Source organism: Microcaecilia unicolor, chromosome 3 (assembly GCF_901765095.1).
Source record: "Microcaecilia unicolor chromosome 3, aMicUni1.1, whole genome shotgun sequence".
Taxonomy (NCBI): domain Eukaryota; kingdom Metazoa; phylum Chordata; class Amphibia; order Gymnophiona; family Siphonopidae; genus Microcaecilia; species Microcaecilia unicolor.
Window position 1 is genome coordinate 52,605,678 of NC_044033.1, and position 23,260 is coordinate 52,628,937.

General features: G+C 39.3%; 1 protein-coding gene across 9 annotated transcripts in view; it reads right to left on the bottom strand.

The window, feature by feature from the left end:
- Positions 1–300: 300 nt before the first annotated feature.
- AFDN (afadin, adherens junction formation factor) overlaps positions 301–23,260 on the bottom strand; it is a 414,469-nt gene continuing 391,509 nt past the window's right edge. For 5 of the 9 annotated variants that reach the window (XM_030195930.1, XM_030195924.1, XM_030195926.1 and 2 more), the window contains 4 exons: positions 17,519–17,653; positions 16,584–16,866; positions 8,489–8,561; positions 301–1,246 (listed from right to left, as the gene is read on the bottom strand). In XM_030195930.1, coding sequence (XP_030051790.1) covers positions 1,093–1,246; positions 8,489–8,561; positions 16,584–16,866; positions 17,519–17,653 — 645 coding nt within the window. In that variant the 3' untranslated portion in view covers positions 301–1,092. The remainder of the gene's footprint in view (positions 1,247–8,488; positions 8,562–16,583; positions 16,867–17,518; positions 17,654–23,260) is intronic. The other 4 variants (XM_030195932.1, XM_030195927.1, XM_030195925.1 and 1 more) reach the window with 2 other exon arrangements.

Consider the following 23,260-nt stretch of genomic DNA (forward strand, 5'->3'; position numbering starts at 1 on the left):
ATTCCAAAACCTTTTATTAATTATGCAACCAAAGAGTATTATAAGAATCTTCAGGCTTTCCAATGTTAAAATTAAACCCAGGCAGTAATCAAAACAAACAAATATTTATCCTTTCCATTACATTTTTTTTTTTACAAACATTGCAAAACCTTTTTATTAAGTAGTCTAGGTTAAGAATACAATACAAAAAAAAATATGAGAATTTGCAGTTCAACCCATACATATGTTTCACCCACTATACAGAATACAAAACCCCTCAACTTTAAGGGAGACAGGTGGCAGCGTTGGTTTTTCTCTTTTGCAGGCTTGCTTGCAGTACCAGCAGGAGTAGAGGCGAATATCTCAGATTGGAGCAGTGACTGAGCCCGCAGCAACAATGGTCTCAGGAATGTCATGACAACACAACAAGGGTCTCAAGATGGTCTGATTGGCAGCTAAATGCTGGAAAACGACACCAACTCTATGGCTGTCCTGGCAACATCATCATCGAAAGCCTGTACCATTCATCTTTTATGACAAGCTGAGACTCACAGAACATCTAGCCTTTGATGTTGTTGTCACCAGAACAACCATGGAAAGCCAAAGCCCATTAATTTAGTAAAAATTTGTACAATAAGCAGTCTTTTTTGTTTTTGGAGGGGGGAGGGGTGGCAATCAGGTGGACCACAGTTTAACCACATCTGATTTAATAGCTAAAATGTATCAATGTCCTATTTGTGAAAAAAATTTAAATAATGAAGACAATCTTGACAACTTAACCCAAGGACCAGAAAATGTGTTTTACTTGTATTAAAAAAACAACAACCACCATTCACTCCCACCTAAAATAAAAAAAAACCCCAGTTATCTTTATGTGATTCATATTAAAATATTTTTAACACTGCTTTAATCATTGAAACCACAAGCTCTTGGTAAAATGAGGAATCTGCTTGCATGCTACTGCGTCTTTATATTTGAACAGTCTTAAAAATAAAGGAATCATAAAATCATTCTTTACAAAAAATATATACCCCTCCTTCCCCAAACAACCCCTAAATCCTGAAATATTTCACTTAGATCTTTATAAGGTGCCATATATCTATCCTTTAATTTTTATTTAGTGTTCAACTCATTTTCCAGTTCCATCAACTTTCGAGAAGCTTTTACTTTGTTGGATACATCTTGGCCCTGTGAAAAGAGACGCTGTCGTTCCTTGAACGTAAGACTCTCTGGGGCTCCAGGAACTGTAGAGATATCCACATCTTGACTGCAGAAAAACACAAATATGTTTACAGTTTATGGCATCACAATTAGTAAAAGGACAACAGCTAACAAAGAGAAAATAAGCTAATCTCTTTTGTCAGGATGTTAAATCTAAGTACATCATACTTCTATTGAAGATGGCCAGTCAAGCAGTACTTGAAACTTTGAAAGAACAGAAAAACAGGTCAATATCTAAACTCTGCAGTCAGCATTTCAAAACATCCCTGGATATTCAGTGTCAGCTAATATTCAGATGCAAATATCTGGGTAGGCCAACAATTGTTTGAGATATCCGAGTAACAGCAATATTCAGCATTGCTATTTGGATAACGATTCAGACAACTTAGGCTAGCAATTTTTCTGTTTCATGTTGTCTAGATGGTGGTGCTAAATACCACTGCTATCCACTTGATGTTATTTGGATAGCACCAGGGCAGTCTGCAATGATTTTCAGTGACATCTGAAAATCTATGGATGGCCTCGGTCAGTGGCCGTTATCTGAATAGCAGGTGCTGCTATATGAGGCTGTAAATTCATTCTTTGCTTCAGTAGTTACTAAGGAGGTTGCTGCAGTCATATTCATACCAGAAACAGTCATTGATGGTGATGCATCTCAGCCAATTAAATTAATTCACTGTAAACCTAAAAGGTCCAATAGAGCAAACTGTTTTAACTAAAGACTTTGAAATCACAAGGACTGAATGGTATTTATCCCATGTTTTGAAAACTCATTATGAAATTGCTAAAATGCAACTAGTAACCGATCACATCACTTACAACAGCCACTGTACTTGTGGACTGCAGGGTGGCGAATGTAATGCCAATTTTTACAAAGGGCTCCAGAAGTGATGTAGAAAAACTACCGCATTTGTCCAATTCAAGGTATAAATCACCCAAAAGAGAGCAAAATAAGGATGCATTTGGTCTTAGCTGTTAATTTTCTTTCCTTAAATCCAATCCCAGACAAGTCCCGAACATATGGCTTATGCCCATCAGCTAGCAGATGGAGACAGAGACCAATGAGAGCTGTATGCTTACACAATAAAAGACACTGTGCAACTGAAGTCCATCAGCATTATGAACGTTAATGTGGACAACAAATCAAAAAATGACCATCCTAAATATCTAAACCAGCAAAGAGAATTCAAAGCTCTAAGGAAAAAGTCACCACCATGGGGGAAAAAAAAGATATGTGGGGCATCTCAAATGGGTTCAGAACAGGGAAGAGAAAATACAGCCTGTAAAGGATATCTTCACTGGTAAAAAAGGAGGGCCTCTGGACTGGTGGAACTCAAGGAAAGAAAATTAGCAGATTAAGATGAAAAGGAAAAACTTGGTCTTAACAAGATCAATCCAGAATATAGGGGATGTTAACAAAGCAATCATTACACATGGTGTGCAGAAGACACTGCAGCCACAAAAATGTCCGTTTTCTTTAACAAATTTTACAAGTAGTAGCCTTATAAAATCTTATGGAGTGATGGACGGAGACTCTGCCCAAGCTGTAGCCATTCACCTAGTTGAATGAGCTTTAGACCTTAAGAATTTAGGCTGAAGCAATCATTTCTTTTAGCCAAGGAACAATGGTTGCATTTATGGCTGCCTCACCTTTTTTGGATCCACTGAAAAATTCAAACATACAGTCATCCTCCCAATTTTCCTTCTGAAAGAATGGCAAATTAGCTATCCGATTTAAATTGAAAACCAGAACTACCTTGGGGGAAAATGAGGCAACCATACAAATGGAAACTCCAGCTCAGTAAAAAGCAGGAAAGAATCATGACCGGATAAAGCTTATAATTCTGAAATCCTTTTGGCTGAAGGCAGTGCTACTAAAAACAATGACTTTAATATCTCTTTTTTAAGGGAGAAGCTAACAATGCTTGCTGAACCAGATGGATTCCAAGATGGAAATATAGGACCAACAGGCAGATGCAAATGTGAAGCTCCTTTTAGGAAATGCACATCATCTGTGTGCAAACTAACTGATACACCCTCTAAACATCCTTGGTAACGAGCTAACGCTGAAATTGCACTTTTAAGGGAGAAAAGAGCAAAACCTTTATTCAAACCATCCTGAAAAAAAAAAAACAAAAAACAATAATTGAGCCAATGACCAACCCTTATTTCAGAGCACCACGCTTAAAAGGTCCTTCAATCTCTAACATAGAACAAGGAAGTAGACAGAGTACTTCCAGGTCTGCAAATAAAAACAAAATGATGGTATCCAAAAAATCTTTCCATGACTATTAGTCCTTGCTAGACAAGACCCTGCTCCTGTAGCAGTCTCAGGTGATCTGCTATCCACAGCTGAACCAGATCCACTATTTGAACTAGATGCCTTGGCCAATGTCGAACTATTAAGAACACCAGACCAGGATGAAGCACTATCTTCTGCAAGAAGTGGCCCACCATTGGCTAAAAAGAGAAGACATATAAAAGCATCTAGACCTAACAAGCACCAAGATACTTTGACATTCTGAATGGACACCATCAAATCCATCGCCAGGGCTCTCCGATGGCAAATGATTATGGCAACAGTGGCTTTGAAGAACTCCACTCTATTGCTGTCCAATGTGTGTTTGCTTAACCAATCCATCATTTTCTGCTGTAGGTGCGGTCTCCAGAATTATTATTATTTATTGCATTTGTATCCCACATTTTCCCACCTATTTGCAGGCTCAATGTGGCTTACATAGTATTGTTAACATAGTTATTCCAGTATATCAGGTACAGTTAGTATTGTGTAGAGATCAATTAAGGGAAGAAAGAAGAAGGAAGGGATTTATTAGGGTGATTATAGAAGGTGGGCTTTCATAACTGAATGGGTTGGTGAAGTGGATTAGTGGGGCTATAGGTTCTCATTGTAGGCCTTGTTGAAGAAATATGTCTTCAGAGATTTGCGAAAGACAGTTGTTTCGTTGATTGTTTTCAGGTCTGTGGGTAATGCATTCCATAATTGCGTGCTCATGTACGAGAAGGTGGTGGCATGTATCAGCTTGTATTTTAGTCCTTTACAGCTGGGGAAGTGCAGGTTGAGAAATTTGCGAGATGATCTTGTGGTGTTTCTGGGAGGTAGGTCCACAAGGTTTAGCAAACCGTATAATAAATGGGGCCTCAAGAGACAAACAAGGGCTGATCAAGAGTGAAGACAGTACAGGAAATATGCCAAGCAACTGCCCAAGTGGTATGGAACAGGGGTAACTGCACCGAGACAGTTACTTTGCAAGGATTTCTATCATTGCCAACTTCTTTGCAGGAACCCAACACAGAAATAAAAAGAGCATCTGTGAAATGGCACGAAAATTTCAACTTGTAGCATTCCCTCCAAATCAGTGAGCTCTTGATGTGGTAAGTGATGCGAGCCCACTCCTCTGAAAATGTGGACAGCTGACCTATCTGATTAATCAAGGAATGAACCATGGAGACTTTGTGGGCCTCTAGAGGTCTGTGAGACCTTTTGACCCTGGGATCATTTTCTACAGTCAAAACAAAAGGAAGATCTGTTCTGCATTCTAGAATGAGAACCAGATCTTCCTGGCCTATAAAGCTTCACATACTGAAGCGTGCTTGACTTTGTGGTGCCCAAGCAGTACCTCAGGGCCTGTCTTCTGATAGTCTCTAAGGTCTTGTTTCTCTAACTTTCTTAATTTATTTAATTTTATGTTAACAGATACTCTCCAAAAAAGGGAAGACTGCTGAGATGAGTCTTTGGAGCTTTCAGTTTCTGCTGGAAGAGTCCTGTGGTTACGTAATTGGTCTGCAGATACCGCTTCATAGATCTGGCATCGGCAATATAGGTCATACTAGATTCCAGATGAGTTGATTCTTTCAGATCTTCATCCCTGCCAAAATGCCCCGCATGTTGAATCTAGGGCAAACATACTCTAGACATGTGTTGCAACCTATTACCTGTCCTAAGGCTGCCACCTCAAAAGCCTGCTTGCCAACAACCTTCAACCTACGATCCTGAATATCCTTTAAGGCCATGCCACCTTCATCTGGCATGGTAGTCTTCTGGCATCCATCTTTGGTAACTATCTTCTCCTCTGAGTATCCCATTCCAGAGAAAAGAGCACCTGAATAGCCCAAAGAATAGGAAATGCCTCAGTGGGCTGGTGAATCCCGTCCAGAATGGGATCTTCAGAAGTCAACGACTACTATGCAGAGGGTTCAGGAATTAAGGCTTCTAAAACTAGGGAAACCGTTTCTGATAATTCTCTCCTGTAGAACAGCTGCACAACAGTGAAATCATTCCCATCAGCCACAGAAAATTCTCTTTAATCTAAAGGATCCTTCAAGGAGGGCAATTCCTCTGAAGAACTCAGGATATTGGCACAGCCAACAGAAACTTCCAAAATCTCTGATAAAGGTTTAGAGTTATCAGGCACAATCAATATCAGCCTTTTAACCTGAGAAAGGACCTACAAAAGAATAAAATTGTTACCAAGCAAAAAGGAGGGATCCTTGAGATGCAGAAAAAAAAAAGCTCTGTGGAGGAGGAGTACAAACTCTGGAGATAAATCACAGAGCCACAGTTGTTCCCTGAAGTGCCTTCAAGGATATGTTGATAAGGTTGCTCAATTAGCAGCTGAGAACAGAAACCTCCCCAGCAATCCATGAAGGTGAAAACACGTCTTTGTTTTAAGCAGTATAGAAATATGGAAAATAAATACCCCAGCGGGAAATATTTCCCTCTGCAATATTTTTCTTTGAAAAACCACCAGACGTGGCCCTTGAGGGGGCAGAGTAGAAAAGCATAACACCTACCCTCTCTGAAGTGTTTATTTTCTACCTCCCTAGTGCGGATAGCACTTAGTTTCTGATGGAGCCTCTATTCCAGCCTCAAGATAAAATGTAAACCTAATGCTGAGTTTGAAAATTACACCCCTCTCCAACCATAGCCTATCAGAGAGGAAAAAACAGTCTCTCCAAGGGAAAGAATACAGCTGCATCACTCTCAACCTGAACTTTAGCAAGGGTGGGGAAAAGCAGCAACACTGCTCAGATGGGCTTTAAACTCACCAGACTGTGACTGAAGAAATTCCAGGCTTTCCCCACTGTTCTGACAAAAAAGCAAGGCTGGTAAATGAAAAGAAAGCAAGCTTTTAAAGACTCCCTGACAAAAATCAACTCTCAGCTGGTTCAAATTACCAGCCCCCACCCCCGGGGGGGGGGGGGGGGAGAAGAGCATCTTCTTGAGAAATTATACTTGCAGCCATGAAAGTATCTCTGAGACTGAGAAAAAAATATATATATATTTATTATAAAATCTTATATACAAGATCTTTCCTTTTTTTTTTAAATGAGAGGGACAAAAATCAACTACCCCTGAAATGTCTGGCTGGCTAATAAGGGAGGGACCTGGAATCCTCTAGATATCCCTCAAGGTGCAAAGCTCTGAATCCTCTTCATCCATCTTAGCTCAACAACCTAGTCTCAAACTGCACAGAATGCACTGTCATCATCTGCTGGAAATGGAGAATACAGGAATACTGAAGGGCTGCAGGTGCAAGGTTCCTTTTATAGTATAAATCTGCAGCACCCATCTATATCTCCATCAGCTGACTGATCGGCATAACCCATAAATTCTGGACTGTTCTAGTTTGGATGAAAAGGAAGTCAGTTTCAGCACTATACTCTAGTCCTAATCCCTACTGGCAGGGACCTAAAATGTCCCCGGAATCCAGGACACTCTGAAGTTGGTTGGCAGCCATGCAATTATTTTTCTTAAAAATGGCAACATCGGAGAGGATCTGTAGTTCTTTAGGTTCCAATTAAAGATTATTGCTCTCTACAACATAATCGGGAAGACTCCTCCAAACAATATTGAGACGATGAGATATCTTTTTATCAAAGATTTAAGTACTGCTTTTACCAATTCTTCAGCTCTGATCTCTCGAGAATGAAATTCCAGGATGAGCTTTTAAGTCTTATTAGGAAAAAAAAAATAGCAAACAATGAAAATGTTCCACTGAGTCTTCAAGAACACAAGATGATTGGAGAATTCTCAAAAAATGTGTTTACCACTTCCTTTGGAGAGTTCTGGTAAAGTGGTAAATTGGGAAGAAAAGTTTTCCTAGCCACTAGGTTATCTTTGTTATACTTATCCAGGTATGCTTTGCAATGTGTCTTATCTAGCAAAGCAATTTTCTCCATAATCTTCCTGGTTTACAAGAGAATGATGGAGGTGGTTTGAGTGTGGAGATCAGTCACTTCTTGAGTGGAGCAATTTTAACACAGTATGAAATGTAGACTGCTAACACTGCAGATAAATTACTGAGTTTAAAGAAGAATGAATGAAAGGTTCCCAGATACACAGTTTTGACACTGAAGAATCTAAAACATTACTATGATGGGCTTAATCAGCTAGCTGAACGACTAGGGTTTCTGAACTAGGTTATAGGCCCCCACAAGGAACATAATTTTGTCAGGTAATGATCTAGAACATGTGGGTCTTCTGGGTACATTATGACCTTTATCACAGCAACAGCAATAATCCTTTAGGGACCCCTTCCAGAATTCCTTTTAAGCTACTGGCCTGCTTTGGTAACATTCTGGAGGTGATTTTATAAAGCTTTATCAGAGCTGGTACAAATTTGTACATGATATAAATACTGCAAAAACATTTATACATCTTTACTATGAAGATTAAGGTGAAATAAAAATTGAAAAACCATTACAATATACAACTGGGAAAAAAAAAAAAAAGAGTAGACTACTACTAAACATTTCTAGAGCGCTACTAGGGTTACGCAGCGCTGTACAGTTTAACAAAGAAGGCCAGTCCCTGCTCGAAGAAGCTTACTACTACTACTACTTAACATTTCTAGAGCGCTACTAGGGTTACGCAGCGCTGTACAATTTAACAAAGAGAGACAGTCCCTGCTCAAAGAGCTTACAATCTAATAGACAAGTGAACGGTCGGTCCGATAGGGGCAGTCAAATTGGGAGTCAAATTAGCTTACAATCTAAAGGACGAAATGTCAAGTTGGGGCAGTCAAGATTTCCTGAATAGAGGTGTAGTGGTTAAGTGCCTGTGAAGGACAAAGATCTGGGGCTGATATGTGTTTCCCAAAAGGAAAGATTATTAGCCCAGTAGTTAAAGGAGTTCCTTGCCATACACATGTTAATTTTTTGTAAAGTTCTTGATTATCTTCCTTCAACATGGTTATGGGACCCATCAATGCGATGCCACCAAAGACTGTTACCAACTATTCCAATTAAAATTTAATGCATACTTTACCTTTTAGTTCGCTTTTCCCTTGGGTCTCGATAAACTTCTCCAGGAGATCCAGTGTAAGAATTTGGCCCTGAGGCTAAAACAAATACAAGTTTTACAACTTATATAAGGCAGTATGAAAAAAAATGAACTGCTCTTATTTAATTTTAGCAGTGTAGTGTTTATGCAAGAATCAGAAATACAAGACTTGAATTCTGCACTAGGCTTGTTATGTAAACTCTCATTACATTATTGATACTTAAGCTTTCCTGATAAGAACGCTTGAACATTTACCTTACTATTTAATTCATAAAATACTCTTGAATGTTAAATGACTAGTTATATATAAACATATATATATGGCCTGATTTATTGTCCTTGTTTTGCTTGTTAATTTGTCAGAAAAATGAAATCTTTCATAGTGTCTAAACCATAAAATATGCACTGGTTATATATTTTAATTATCAAAAACTTGTTAGCTTAATCAGTTAGTTTCCAAACCCAAGACTAAGTAAAGGAAGCTTGAGTTATACAGCTGTATTTTCAAAAACAGTTTTTCAAGTGCATTTTAAATTAAGTTTGTAATTTGCAAATATGTTTTTATAGCAGTTTGTATTAGATACAATCAAGTCTTTAAGATGAGGTGTTTATCTTTCAGGCTTTGTTTTATACTGAATCAATGCTCTTTTTTTTAACTGGCATAGATCTGAATATATTACCTTCCAATTATAGAATTATAAGAAAAATTCTTAATTCTTCTGTCCCAAAAATACAGAACAACTTTTTCCCACTTTGATCATGCGGTATTTTAAAAGGTATATTTTATCAAAGCTTGAGACTTGAAAGACAGTGCTAATTTCACTAAAACCATTTAACTGAATTCATGAACTAGAAAATGTGTACTTTTAATTATTTGGATACAAGCTTCATGGCTATTAGCCATAAGATGAATGACAGTTGCCAGCAAAAAGTATGTACTTGGAATTAATTTATGACACATCCTAATTAGACTTGCTTTAATCTAGGGCTTCTGTAAGCCATTCCTTGCACACCTCAAGTAGGTTTTGTTTTGTTTTTAATTAAAAACACGCCTTTTAGTCCAGAGCCTCGATATTCATAAGTAAATCATGTAGGCAGTAACAGGTGCCAAGAATACAAGTGCTTTTTATTTTTTTAATGGCACTTATAAGTCACTATAGCTGAAGTTACAAAGAAAAAGGTGAAGTTCAGCCATTTACTGTCTAACCTAGATGTGAATGCAGAAATAAAGTTGGAATGGATAAGGTATCTATTTAAGTTATATGCTAGGCATCCTGCTGAATGTAGCTATACTGAAAATCATAACTATGGCCCTCAAAGATCAGAATTCAGAGTCCTTGAGTGTCCATGCAATCTAAATTCTGAATTAACACATTTGGACATTTGATGAGTCATGCTGTCCCACAACTACATTGTTCAGTTTCTCTCAGTTTATTTTACACCATTCAATGGAAAAAGCAAGTTCATAACACTTAGCAGAAATGCTGTTCACAAATATTAAGGTTTCTATCAGAACATACAGTAAAAGAATCAAAGAAAAAAATAGGCGAGGCAATGAAATGAAACAAGAAAAGCAAATTCTGTGTTTTGTGCAAAATGGCTTTGTATATCACCAAGGAAATTTAGACAAGTTTGCAATCAAATGGGGACTAATTATGCTATTCTTTTTCAATGTGAGAGACAAATGGATAAAATTATTACAGACCTATTCATAGCTTGAAGTAATGCAGACTATTTGGGTTACGGAAAGCAATGATATTAATTGTGCAGTCCCATTCCACTGTGACGATGTTATACAAACACTAATAAAAAAAATTGTTTATTTCTAATGCCATCAATGACATGCACACCTTCTCATCAAATGAATGCACTGACATGGCATTTTACTGTTCATTCTTACCTATACAAGTTATACACAATAGCAGTAAAGAGTGAAAAATATTTCAATGGGAATATACTATTGTCTCATAACCTGGTCCTTGGGACACACCTAGCCAGTCAGATTTTCAGGATATCTGCAATAAATATGCACAAAATAAATCTGTTATATACAGCCTCCTTTGTATGCGACTCAATCAATCTCAACCATATTCACTGTGGATATCCTGAAACCTGACTGCTAGGTTTGTCTTCAGGATTGAGTAGACAACCCCTGGTTACACTGAATCGAGCAAAATTATGTTATGGTGAAATAATGTGACAAGGTGGTGGTGGTCAAAGCCGGAAGGATGCCTATAGGCTATATAGTCAGAGGTATAATCAGCAGAAGAGAGGAGGTGTTAATGCCCCTGTTCAAGTTGTTGGTGAGGCCCCACTTGGCGTACTGTGTTAAAAAGACATACAAGAAGACACTATGCAATATCCTACCTAGAGGAATAAAAAAGGCAGGGAAGATATGATACAGCTGTTTAAAAAATACTTGGAGAATACACAAGCAAATTTTTTTTGAGAGATGGAGAAGCGGTAGACCAAGAGGACATGAATTGAAGTTGCAAGGAGGGAAACTTAAGAGTAACTTAAGGGAACACTTTCATAGAAAGGCTTGTGGATGCCCGAGATCTCCTCTCAGCAAGAACAGTGGAGACAAAACCAGTGACAGAATTCAGAAATGTGTGAGATAAACACAGAGGATCTTTATATAGCAAAAGGATAGAATCAAAGCAAAACTTAAATGATCTTCACACTTTAAACAAGGTACAAAAGGAGAGTCAGGTAAAACTCCAAACAAGGGCACAGTGGGATATAAACTACATGGAGTGGAAAGTACAACCCCAAACGAGGGCATACAGATAAATATAACAACCTGCACAGAGCCACAGGTATAAATCTAGACACTTTACTGAGCAGGTTATATGGATCACACTGGTTTACCTGTTGAAATTTACTATGTTACTATGGTTAAAATCTTAGACCATGGAATATCTGACTGCCTAGGCACATTGTTATTGCCTCAGAAAATGGACAATTACAGCCCAACCAGGTGGCAGCTCTCCTGCTGACATGAAGCAGCTAAGAATATTCCAAAATGTTTACAATGGCACGTGTTTATCAAAACAGCAACCAACAAGGTGTTGTTTAAAGCGTCTGACTAGCGATAAAAAAAAAAAAAATCAGTGTACTATTGAGCAGTGTATAGCAGCCACTCAGCCTGCTTCAGGTGTTCCTGCAGTGGCAGGCAGGAAGGCGACCACCGTGCTACTGGGCAGTGACGCTTCACTGAGCCCAATCTCTCCACCACTACCACCAGGTTTCTGGAACTCTTCTGGGGGTCAGGCACAAGGAAGGCCTGGTCTGATGGCCTCAGCTTTGGGGGAAATACTCAGCCAGGTGGCTATTCCAGTTGGTGGGACAGCGCTGGAATCTTCGGGGACTGGGGGACTCAAGTTACGCATTTGCATTTTCAAAATGTGGATTTTCTTGGTTAGATCAGAATCTTTCCTGATGTGTGTAAGAAAACCCATGAGCGTATGAAGCAGTTTCTTGCTTTGAAGCAGGAGACCCTTGCTCTGGGAGCAAAATTTTTTTTTAGTTTCCCCTGTAAATGTAAGATTCAGCTGCCTCTTGTTTATGATCCTTCTCATTGCAAAACTGAGTAATAAATCTAGTGTAGGATCACTATTAATGTGTGAGCTTATGGAGAAGCTATTCCTCTTTCTGGTTGGGATCAGTGTTTATTTCCTTAGTTGAACATTCTCTGTTAGTTTTTATTCTTTGGATCCTGCTTAATGTCTATAATTTCCATATGTTTTAGAGCGCTGTTTTGCTAGCCATAATTGTTACTTTTCCTTTTTAAAATTTTCTGGTGTTGGAAAATTTCTATTCAATATTTTTCTCTTGATGCATAATTATAAAACTTAATAAATAGTTACAAATAAAACATAACAGGAAAGGCGTGGGAAAAGGATGATGGCTCTTTACAGATGAACCATGGAACACCAAAAAGTTGAAACACTATTGATTGTAACTAAAGACTCAACATGGCACCATGTTCTGGATAAACGTGCCTGTCCCAGAGTCTGGAAATAAGTCAATACACAGTCAAAATACATAAAAGTAAAAGAAGAAATGGAAGTTGCTCTAAATATAGTACAAGCAATAAAATAGAAAAACAATTAGGGCCCTGTTTACTAAGCTGCGCTAGAGACATGTCTCTCACCAATGTGGGGTCTTTTCCTGCAAAATCATAACATTCAGCCATAACAGTGTGTGGGCTCCAATACCCAGAGCAGGCTGACATGCTTTCCTCCTACCCACTAGTGACTGAAGTTGGGCAGATTTATCCAGAGGAAGAAAGTCTGCAAACCTCTCAGTCTTATACCTGATATTTCACATACATTGGCCTATAAAGAACTGGTAAGAAGCTTTGCAGGGAGCATAGTTTTCCCAAAAAACATGATGCCAGATAAGGGCCAAAAAGCCCATCCAGTGTGCTCATCCTCAGTAGCCACTAACTCTTCCTTTCCTAAGGGATCCCATATGCCTGTCCCACGCTTTCTTAAATTCTGACACACTTCTCGTCTCCACGACCTCAACCGGGAGGCCATTCCATGCATCCAACATCCCAGAGGCACTGAAGTATATGAGAGAATATTTGGTTATCATGGATGGTGTAGGAACTGCTGTTTTTCAAATCTGGAAGCCCTTCCAATTCTATAAAGTATGACTTCTTACTGACTGGGTGTACGGAAGAGGGGAGAGAGGTCAAGGAAATGCTTCTGTTCTGGGTTACTCCTTTCTTCATATTAAATGAAATGGTATCAGCCATTTGCCTAATAAAATCAGTGAAGGAAAAGTCCTCTTGTGGAGAATGTCTCCTTTCATGGGGTAGAGTGCAATCGAGGGTAACCCAGCAGAGTCCTCTTCTTCAGGCTTGTATTCGAGTCCCATGAGTACTCTGATTTTGACCTAGAAAGGATCTAAGAATGAAGTCAGGCTTGAGTCTGGCTAGACCCAAATGGAGGAAGGAAGGAATGTCAACCATCTCCGATATGTTGATGACACTATCTTAAATAGCTGACCGTGAAAATGATTTAGAGGTCCTCATTGACCAATTTAAAAGAAAAACAATGGGACTGAAGTTGAATCTAATGACAACAAAAGTAATAAGAGCAAAAATGAGCTTCAGAATTGATGGTGAAGACATAGCTTTAGGTCAATCATCAACAAAGGCTCCAGTAGTCAAGAGGAATGCAGCAGGATGGCATCTGGTACATCTGCAATGAAGGGTTTGGAGGTGATTTTCAAGTCATGTGCTGTTTCATTATGAACAAAAAATTGAATTATACAATTCTTTTTTTTCTACTATACTGTATGGATATGAAAGTTGGACCATGAAAACGCAGGCCAGAAACAGTACTGAGGCATTTGAGTTGTGGTGCTGGATATGACTGCTATAAATACCATGGACTGCCAAGAAATCAAACAGATGTGTCCTTGACCAAATAAAACCTAAAACCTTGCTAGAAACTCACAAGACCAGACTGAAATATATTTCAGTCATGTTATGTGATGGCCAGGAGTCTCTGGAAAAGAATCAGGGTAGGAAAGGTTGAAGGAAAGAGACAGCAAGGAAGACCAGTAACAAGAGGGACTGAAACAATTACAATCTCCATTAAGCGCCTCTGCACACAGACAGAAGACAAAGCATTCTGGAGAAAGTCAATCTATATTGCTGCCAGGAACAGACTTCAACTTGACAGCAATTTATCAAACAGCGCCCAATGAGATAACCTATGTATGCTTGTGTTCTGGAGAAATGTTCTCCCTCATTGCACTGGAGATTGCCATCATTGCTGCTGACACCAACTCCAACGCTTTTCACAGCCTCAATATCTATGGATTACAGCATGGTTCTCAAAGAAAGGCTACAGAATCCTATGCATCAATGAGGATTCTAGTTAGTTTCTTGGCCATCTTCCTGTTAAGCTCCTCTTTGAACAATGCCAAAGTCAACTTTGATGAGGGAGTCATAGGTGAAGCCATGTCCTCCCAGGTCACCTGAAGAGTACCAGCGAGTTAGTATTGGGTTCTTGGAGTCTTGTGCGACCACTCCTATATCAAAGAATATTTAAAAAAAAAAAAAAAAAAGGACCTCAGCCAGGACAGATTTTCTAGCTCCCAAAATAGGAAGGCCGAAGGCAAAAGTGCAAAAAACAAAAACAAAAAAAAAAATAGAAAACTTGACCAGCTTTGAAAAACATGATATGTAGTAAAACAAAAATAATTTTCTTCAAATAAAAAAGGGTGAGAGAAAGTAAAGAGTACCTCTTACAGATTCTATAAGAAAACATACTGAGGAAATCTCACGTGAAAACAGAAAATGGGAAGTTAGATGCATATGCAGTAGGGCCTTTCAAAAGGTTCCAGATTTTTTTCTAAGCTGGAAAGCTTTTATTCCCATGTGAACAATATTACTCATCTGTGCGTACGTGATAATGTTTGTCCTCAGAGAAGCCGATATTTTCAGAGAAGCCTTCCTTAAAATGACATGTCTAGAATCTATTTTTTCACCTAAAGCTAAAGTTAAGCTATCCTACAAATATAATGGGTAGGTTTAGTTCTGTCAAGTAGCAAAGCCACAAAATGTTTTGGGTATCGCGTAATCTCCAGGATGACAACAAAAGTAGAGAACAAAGAATTTTAGTCAACTACATGAGAGAAAAGCTGCAAACTAAACTAAAAGACTGTAGCTATAAGGTGTGAGCTAAAACCCAAAATATCCATAACACAACTGGAATAAATATAAGGGTATATCTCTAATGATAGAGGAGGTAATTTTCTGAATTACTAACCATGACATTTAAATTAATATGTACAGTATATTCAGCATCCATATACACATAGTCAACAGCTTTGAATATGTGATAAAGGGTGAACTACATATATAGCTTATCCAGGCAGCAGCTGGAAATTCTAACTTGGAAATAACTCCTAAATGTACAATTTATGAACACATAAAAATTAGAATCCCCACATATATCAAGTTGAAGTGGCGGCTACAAAAATATGATTGTGCAGTGGAATTTCCCATGTTTGGGATGTATGCATTAACTTTTTTTTTATATTATTATCCTGAAAAAGTTTTAAACCCCTTGTAATAGTAATCATTCCATTTCCGCTGCCTGTAACCTGTCCATCAGAGAATACCACGTAACTAGGAGAGCTTATAATGCTCCTTACTAGCAAGACTAATTAAGCAGGAAGCATTTAGACTACTAGCTCAAACATGAAGGTGATTTCTAAAATTTTCATAAAAAGTTTACAACAAAGCCATTTACACACGCACACAGAATTTTATTCCAGATAGATCAGCGTCCCCCCAAGAATGCAATTAAAACTGATAATCATTTCCCAAACTTGCAAAGAGAAGCCATATCCGTTTGAATTAACTGAGATCAGCGTCCCCCCAAGAATGCAATTAAAACTGATAATCATTTCCCAAACTTGCAAAGAGAAGCCACATCCGTTTGAATTAACTGAAATTGGTAGAAAGTAATGCTGTAGGGCATGGACATTCAATCAAAAGAAGATCAAATTACTAAAAGGTGTAGAATACAAGTCAAAACCAACAGTACTTTGATCTGGTTTATAAAAACTATGTAAAACAAACTCAAAACGTTCACATCTATTTGGTCATTATTGGAAAGAGGATGGAATTTTTTTTAGGTGTTTAAGGACAAGTGAATTTTAACAGAATAAAAACATTACTTTCAGCATTAATGTCAAGAATTAAATATAATGCTGTGAAAATTGACCAGATGGAGCATATAATTAAAGTGATTTACTATGATCTAAAGTATCCACAATAGGAAATGTGTAGGGCAACATACATAAAGAATAAACATATTTTCTCTCTAGCATTTTGAGAGTTTCTGATATAGAAGGTATTTTTTGTTTGGCAAAGGAGGGGGCCTGGCTTGATTTGTAAAAAAACTACTGTTGGCATTGACTGAGGGTGGATGAAAGGAAATGGAAAGAAAGATGCCATCCACAGAAGAGTGTGACAGGCGAGCAGCTGTGGCTTAAAGGCGAGTGGAAGGAGGCCACTAAGATTTTCTTGTGCTGGATTAATTATCCTGACCTGCTAGGTTTGTGTCCTCCTCATCCTCATTGTATGCAACAAACTTGGCAGTGTAAATGGTGTCAGGGGAGAGAACTTGTGTTTTGAGATAAGAGGTGTGTCGCTGTGGAGGGGGTGGAGGAGCATAAGATGAAGGGGGTGGGGGTGGGAGTTCATATTCCCGTGGAAGAGGTGGTCTGTACAGACCAGGGTCATCTGGTTCCAGCAATCTCTGCTCTGCCTCCTCATGCTGTCTGCGTCTTTCAGCTTCCAAGCGGTTGTAATATTCCTCTTCCTGTCTCCTCTGTGGACCAAGACAGTAAAACAAAGTAAATAAAACATTTAAAATACAGAACAAAAGCTGAAATTTGCTAAACTGTGTTTCAAAAGAAGTTTTAATTGCATATAACAAACTTCCAACAAAGGACTCATACTGCATAGTTCTCTACTTACTAGTCATGTCATTAAGGAACCAATGCACTAAGTAGTGTTAAAAGTTATAAGGTAGGTGTTTATCTCCGATAAACACTGGACCAAATAACTAATGTGCTAATTAGCACAAACTTCAGCATTCTGCAGATCACACTGTTTTATTGCAGATGGCTACTACAAGGCTCCTTATGTTGTTCTCCCTCCCCCCCCCACCCCATCTACTTGAAAGTGAAACAAGACCACCTATTTTCCAACCTGAGACTCCCCGACTACCTCATGGGCAGTACTGTAGGCACATACTCTGAAGTTTCTGCCATGATCCCTTGTACCCACAGATTCCATGTTAAGGGGGGTGCAGAGGCTAGGCAGCCCAAGTGGGGGTTTGCTTCACTAGTTGGGTAGCCTGAAGGGGTTTTGCTTCAGTACTTGAAGGGGCAGCAAAGGGGGGGAATCAGCTTGGAAAGGTTTATCATGCTCCATTGATAGGGAAAGGGTTAGAGCTTCAGTTACACTCGAACAAGTACCTTATCTTCAGCCTCTCTTCTTGCTCGCTCCTCCTCTTGACGATGGCGTTCTTCTTCTTGCCTTGCCCTGTCTTCTGCTTCCCGTTTACGTATTTCCTCCAATTGCTGCTGCCGTCTACGTTCCTCATCCTGCAACTAACAAAGACTTTTCTTTAAGCATAATGAGAGTTAAATGAAAATAAATTAAAACGGAAACTTAGTAAACCTATTCCTCTATATTGTTCATTTAATGTTCCATTATTGGCAATTTCCTAAATGGGACCAAGTAAACAATAAAGGAAAACTCTTCCTGCTATATGCAATAAATTTTGATCAAGTTGATGGATGTTCTTATAATATGAAGCTTCAGTCTTTTGTCAGTGACACCTTCAATTCTCTAGCTACATCTTCATACCAACACAAACAGCTAATTCCATGTATTGTGAAACAAAATCACAGCTGTAATAGGTACCAGGCTTTTTTGGTAAACTAGTGGAAATAGCCTATCAAAAATGACAAGCTGAGACAGCCACTTAACCCACTACTCCAGCTGTCTAGTGCTTCTTACTTTATGCATAGTACTGAACAGTGGACAGGTGGGCTACATCTGCTTACACATACCCACTGGGGATATCTGAAAAACAACACACACAAATGAACTTCCTATTATACACAAGTGATAGTATGATGTTGATTGCCATGCAGAATCCCTGATAAGTGAAACTACTTTAAACACTGATATATATTGAATTGATAAACTAAATATCTTTCTATCAAATGGCTAGTGAAGACAATGCTGGATATGCTATTGTAGTTCTGAAACTTCAGTCATGGGTAATATTTATAAAGAAAAGTTGTGGATTGAAGAGTTATTGAATAGGGAACAAACAAGGTCAAGGAATCTGACAGCCCAACTGAACATCCCTTCAATGAGAGTTAAGATTCACTGTAAAGCACACTGGATTTGATCTAATAGTGGCAAAATAGAGAAAGTGTAAGGACATTTCATCACCGAGCTGCTTCATCACAGTGGACATCAAATGACACTTCATCATGTACTGAAGCTAAATGTATTCAAATTATATGTATAGAAAATTTGAAGCAATCGGTGGTGGTTGGGGGGGGGGGGGCATTCCAACACATCCGCATTTGGTGTTTTGTATCTAAATATCTAGAAATGTTAAATAGTAGTAGTAGTAGTAAATATGAGCCCTGTTGAAACTCCAACACATTTTTGCAAGGTGCATATTTAGGCACAGAACAGCATTATTACCTTAAGCTGTCACTTGATCACAAAGATCTTTCATCATGCAACACTTAATCACATATTCAAGTTAAATGCATTCAAATTATACGCATGGAAACTTGAGTTAATGGGGGGTGGCGGGAAGGGGGAGTGTGTAGGTAATCACAGCTTCTTTCAGTGCATGTCCAAAGGAAACCAGAAGTGCTAGTGTACACAATGGCACCTGTTCTTTTGTGTCTAAATATGAGGCTCACTCAACAAATACTGAAGCCACGTACCCTTGATTCTCTTGCCTGTTTTATCTATATAGGAGAGGAGGAGTAGCCTAGTGGTTAGTGCAGTGGACTTTGATCCTGGAGAACTGGGTTCAATTCCCACTGCAGCTCCTTTTGACTCTGGGCAAGCCACTTAACCCTCTGTTGCCCCAGGTACAAATAAGTACCTTTATATAATATGTAAACCGATTTGAATGTAGTTGCAAGAACCACAGAAAGGCGGTATATCAAGTCCCTTTCTCTTTATCCAAACTGCTACTTTGCTTCCTCCTCTCACCCCATTCTCATCCTTCCCAACTCAACTATGATATGTGCTATGTAATTGACTAATGGTGAGGAACTGTTGCAGTTTTGACATTTTATCACTCTTATGCACGAGTTAGTGTGTTATGTGCTATTTTAAATGTAATGTCTTTGCTCAATTTGTTCTGCAGGTTTTCCACATATATAATTTGAATACATTTAGCTTTCTGCACCTAAATTGTTGGGTGATGAAAATGTACCGAAATATGAGCCTCATGAAAATTTTGTGTATAAGAAGTTTTAGTGAGGCTCATATTTAGGTGCAAAAGAACAGGTATGGGTGTATGGTGGTATGAACCTCCTCCCGCCCATTTGTCACAAGTTTTCCATTCATATAATCTGAATATGTTTAGCTTGACTATGCGATGAAGTGATATGTGATGAAATGTCCATGGGCAGTCTCTCAGTGATGAACCATCAGGTAATGAAATCTCACAAAATCATTCACTCAGAATGAACCTGGTACCTCTCACAAAGGCAATTATTGATTATAATTTTAACTCAAATGATCAAGAGGAAAAACAAAGAAAAGCTACGAGAATGGTATGGGATTTGTGTTACAAGATGTATGAGGAGAGACTTGCTGAACTAAACATGTATACTCTGGAGGAAAGGAGAAACAGGGGTGATATGATACAGACGTTCAAATATTTGAAAGGTATTAATCCGCAAATGAACCTTTTCCGGAGATGGGAAGATGGTAGAACGAGATTGAAGGGGGGCAGACTCAAGAAAAATGTCAGGAAGTATTTTTTCACGGAGAGAGTAGTGGATGCTTGGAATGCCCTCCCGCGGGAGGTGGTGGAAATGAAAACTGTAATGGAATTCAAACATGCGTGGGATAAGCATAAAGGAATCCTGTGCCGAAGGAATGGATCCTCAGGAGCTTAGTCAAGATCAGGAGGCAGGGCTGGTGGTTGGGAGGCGGGGATAGTGCTGGGCAGACTTATACGGTCTGTGCCAGAGCCAGTGGTTGGGAGGCGGGGATAGTGCTGGGCAGACTTATACGGTCTGTGCCCTGAAGAGCACAGGTACAAATCAAAGTAGGGTATACACAAAAAGTAGCAAATATGAGTTATCTTGTTGGGCAGACTGGATGGACCGTGCAGGTCTTTTTCTGCCGTCATCTACTATGTTACTATGACTCAATTTTTAGAATAACTAATGAAAAAACTATCAATGAGTTGCTTATGCTTGTCTTTGATCTCTCATGGTTATTAGAAGTGCAGATGATCTGAAACACAAAAAATTTTCTTTTCAGTCCCTATGCCCTCACTGGGATTTATTAACCTCCTTTATGAAGAGATTGACCTAAAATTTACAGTTTTAATACAAATAGTAAAGTGACCAAATATAAGTACAAATACAATGAGGTAAAGTGAATCCTAATGTGCCTAACATGAAATAGTATCAGAAATATAAACAATACTGTACAACAATCATAAAACAGAAATATGATAAATGTCATCAGAATACAAATGATACAAAGGGTAGCATAGAAGAACATTTATATCCCACCAGAGAGAGAATGACAAAGAAATATAACTGGCTCACAGTTGTAATTCAGTTATTACTGTCCACATCTACACTAACTTCAAAGGGCTTGCTTTACTAAAGCTTTTTGCCCATTATGAGGGCAAGTATATAACTGGTCATTCTAAGTAGGAAGGTCAATTGGGCCTCGAACTTTGGGGCTATTTTATAAAGACAACATGGACACCTGTCTTTTTATAAAACTGCTTCACAAAACTAGCAATGGCAAGAAAATACACCACAAAAAGATTCAACTGGAGAAAATTATTTACTACTACTTACTACTATTTATTTCTATAGCGCTACTAGATGTACACAGCACTGTACACTTGAACATGAAGAGACAGTCCCTGCTTGACTGAGCTTACAATCTAATTAGGACAGACAAACAGGTCAAACAAGAGATAAGGGAATAACTGAGGTGGGGATGATAAAATAAGGGTACTGAACAAGTGAGTAAGGGTTAGGAGTTAAAAGCAGCATCAAAAAGGTGGGCTTTTAGCCTAGATTTGAAGACGGCCAGAGATGGAGCTTGACGGACCGGCTCAGGAAGTTTATTCCCGGCATATGGTGCAGCAAGATAAAAGGAACGGAGTTAGCGGTGGAGAAGGGTGCAGATGAGAGATTTACCCAGTGAACGGAGTTCCTGGGGAGGAGTGTAGGGAGAAATCAGAGTGGAGAGGTACTGAGGAGCTGCAGAGTGAATGCACTTATAGGTCAATAAGAGGAGTTTGAACTGTATGTGGAAACGGATAAGGAGCCAGTAAAGTGACTCGAGGAGAGGGCTAATATGAGCATACCGACACTGGCGAAATATAAGTCGTGCGGCAGAATTTTGAACAGATTGAAGAGGAGAGAGATGGCTAAGTGGGAGACCTGTGAGAAGCAAGTTGCAATAGTCTAAGCAAGAGTGATAAGGGTTCTGGTAGTGAGCTCAGAAAGGAAATGGCGAATTTTAGAAAAAGAAACGACAGGTTTTAGCAGTCTGCTGAATATGTGCAGAGAGAGAGAGAGGAGTCGAAGATGACCCCAAGGTTACGTGCTGATGAGACAGGGAGGATGAGAGTGTTATCCACAGAAACAGAGAATGGGGGAAGAGGAGAGGATGGTATAGGGGGAAAGATAAGAAGCTCAGTCTTGGTCATATTTAGTTTCAGATGGTGGCGAGACAGACAGGCTGATACTTTGGCCTGGATTCCTTTTGTTAACTATAAAAAACCTTGGACTAATAATGGAAACTTGTTCTTTTCCTAAATCCAAGTGATAAAAGATAAATTATACCCAATAAATTACCAAAAATGTTTTGAAAATATTCTAAATATAATTATTAAAAAATTGAGTACTTAGAATTTAAACCTGTGTCAAAGTGCAGGATCATAAACACCAACCTTCCATCATCACACTGTCCATTATATACTCAACACTTATCATGAAGTCTGTTGAATACAGAAACTCAAAAATCCGCTTCTTCGGGGGGTTTGATTGTGTCTGATTTATACACTTCCTGAAGAAGCAGATTTGGTGAAACAGGGATCCTTGTTGGGGCAACACTTATTGCAATCTTGGACTTCAACAATGCAACCCCTCATTGCCCTTTTTTGGATGCTGACATTACCATGGAAATTTATCTGAACCTACATCCATTTTATGATATAAATTCGTACCATTTATCAATCACTTGGGTTTAGCAAAAGAGTAAATACACATACAGGGTATGATACATACCTGTAGCAGTTGTTCTCCGAGGACAGCAGGCTGATTGTTCTCACGACTGGGTTGACGTCCGCGGCAGCCCCCACCAACCGGAAGAAGCTTCGCGGGACGGTCGGCACGCAGGCCACGCCCACCGCGCATGCGCGGCCGCCTTCCCACCCGTGCGCGACCGCTCCCGCCAGTTGAATGACAAGCAATAAAATATGAAACACACAACTCCAAAGGGGAGGAGGGAGGGTAGGTGAGAACAATCAGCCTGCTGTCCTCGGAGAACAACTGCTACAGGTATGTATCATACCCTTTCTCCGAGGACAAGCAGGCTGCTTGTTCTCACGACTGGGGTATCCCTAGCTCTCAGGCTCACTCAAAACAATAACCCAGGTCAATTGAACCTCGCAACGGCGAGGGTACAACAGAAATTGACCTACGAAGAACAACTAACTGAGAGTGCAGCCTGACCAGAATAAATTCGGGTCCTGGAGGGTGGAGTTGGATTTACACCCCAAACAGATTCTGCAACACCGACTGCCCGAACCGACTGTCGCGTCGGGTATCCTGCTGGAGGCAGTAATGAGATGTGAATGTGTGGACAGATGACCACGTCGCAGCCTTGCAGATCTCTTCAATAGTGGCTGACTTCAAGTGGGCCACCGACGCTGCCATGGCTCTGACACTATGAGCCGTGACATGACC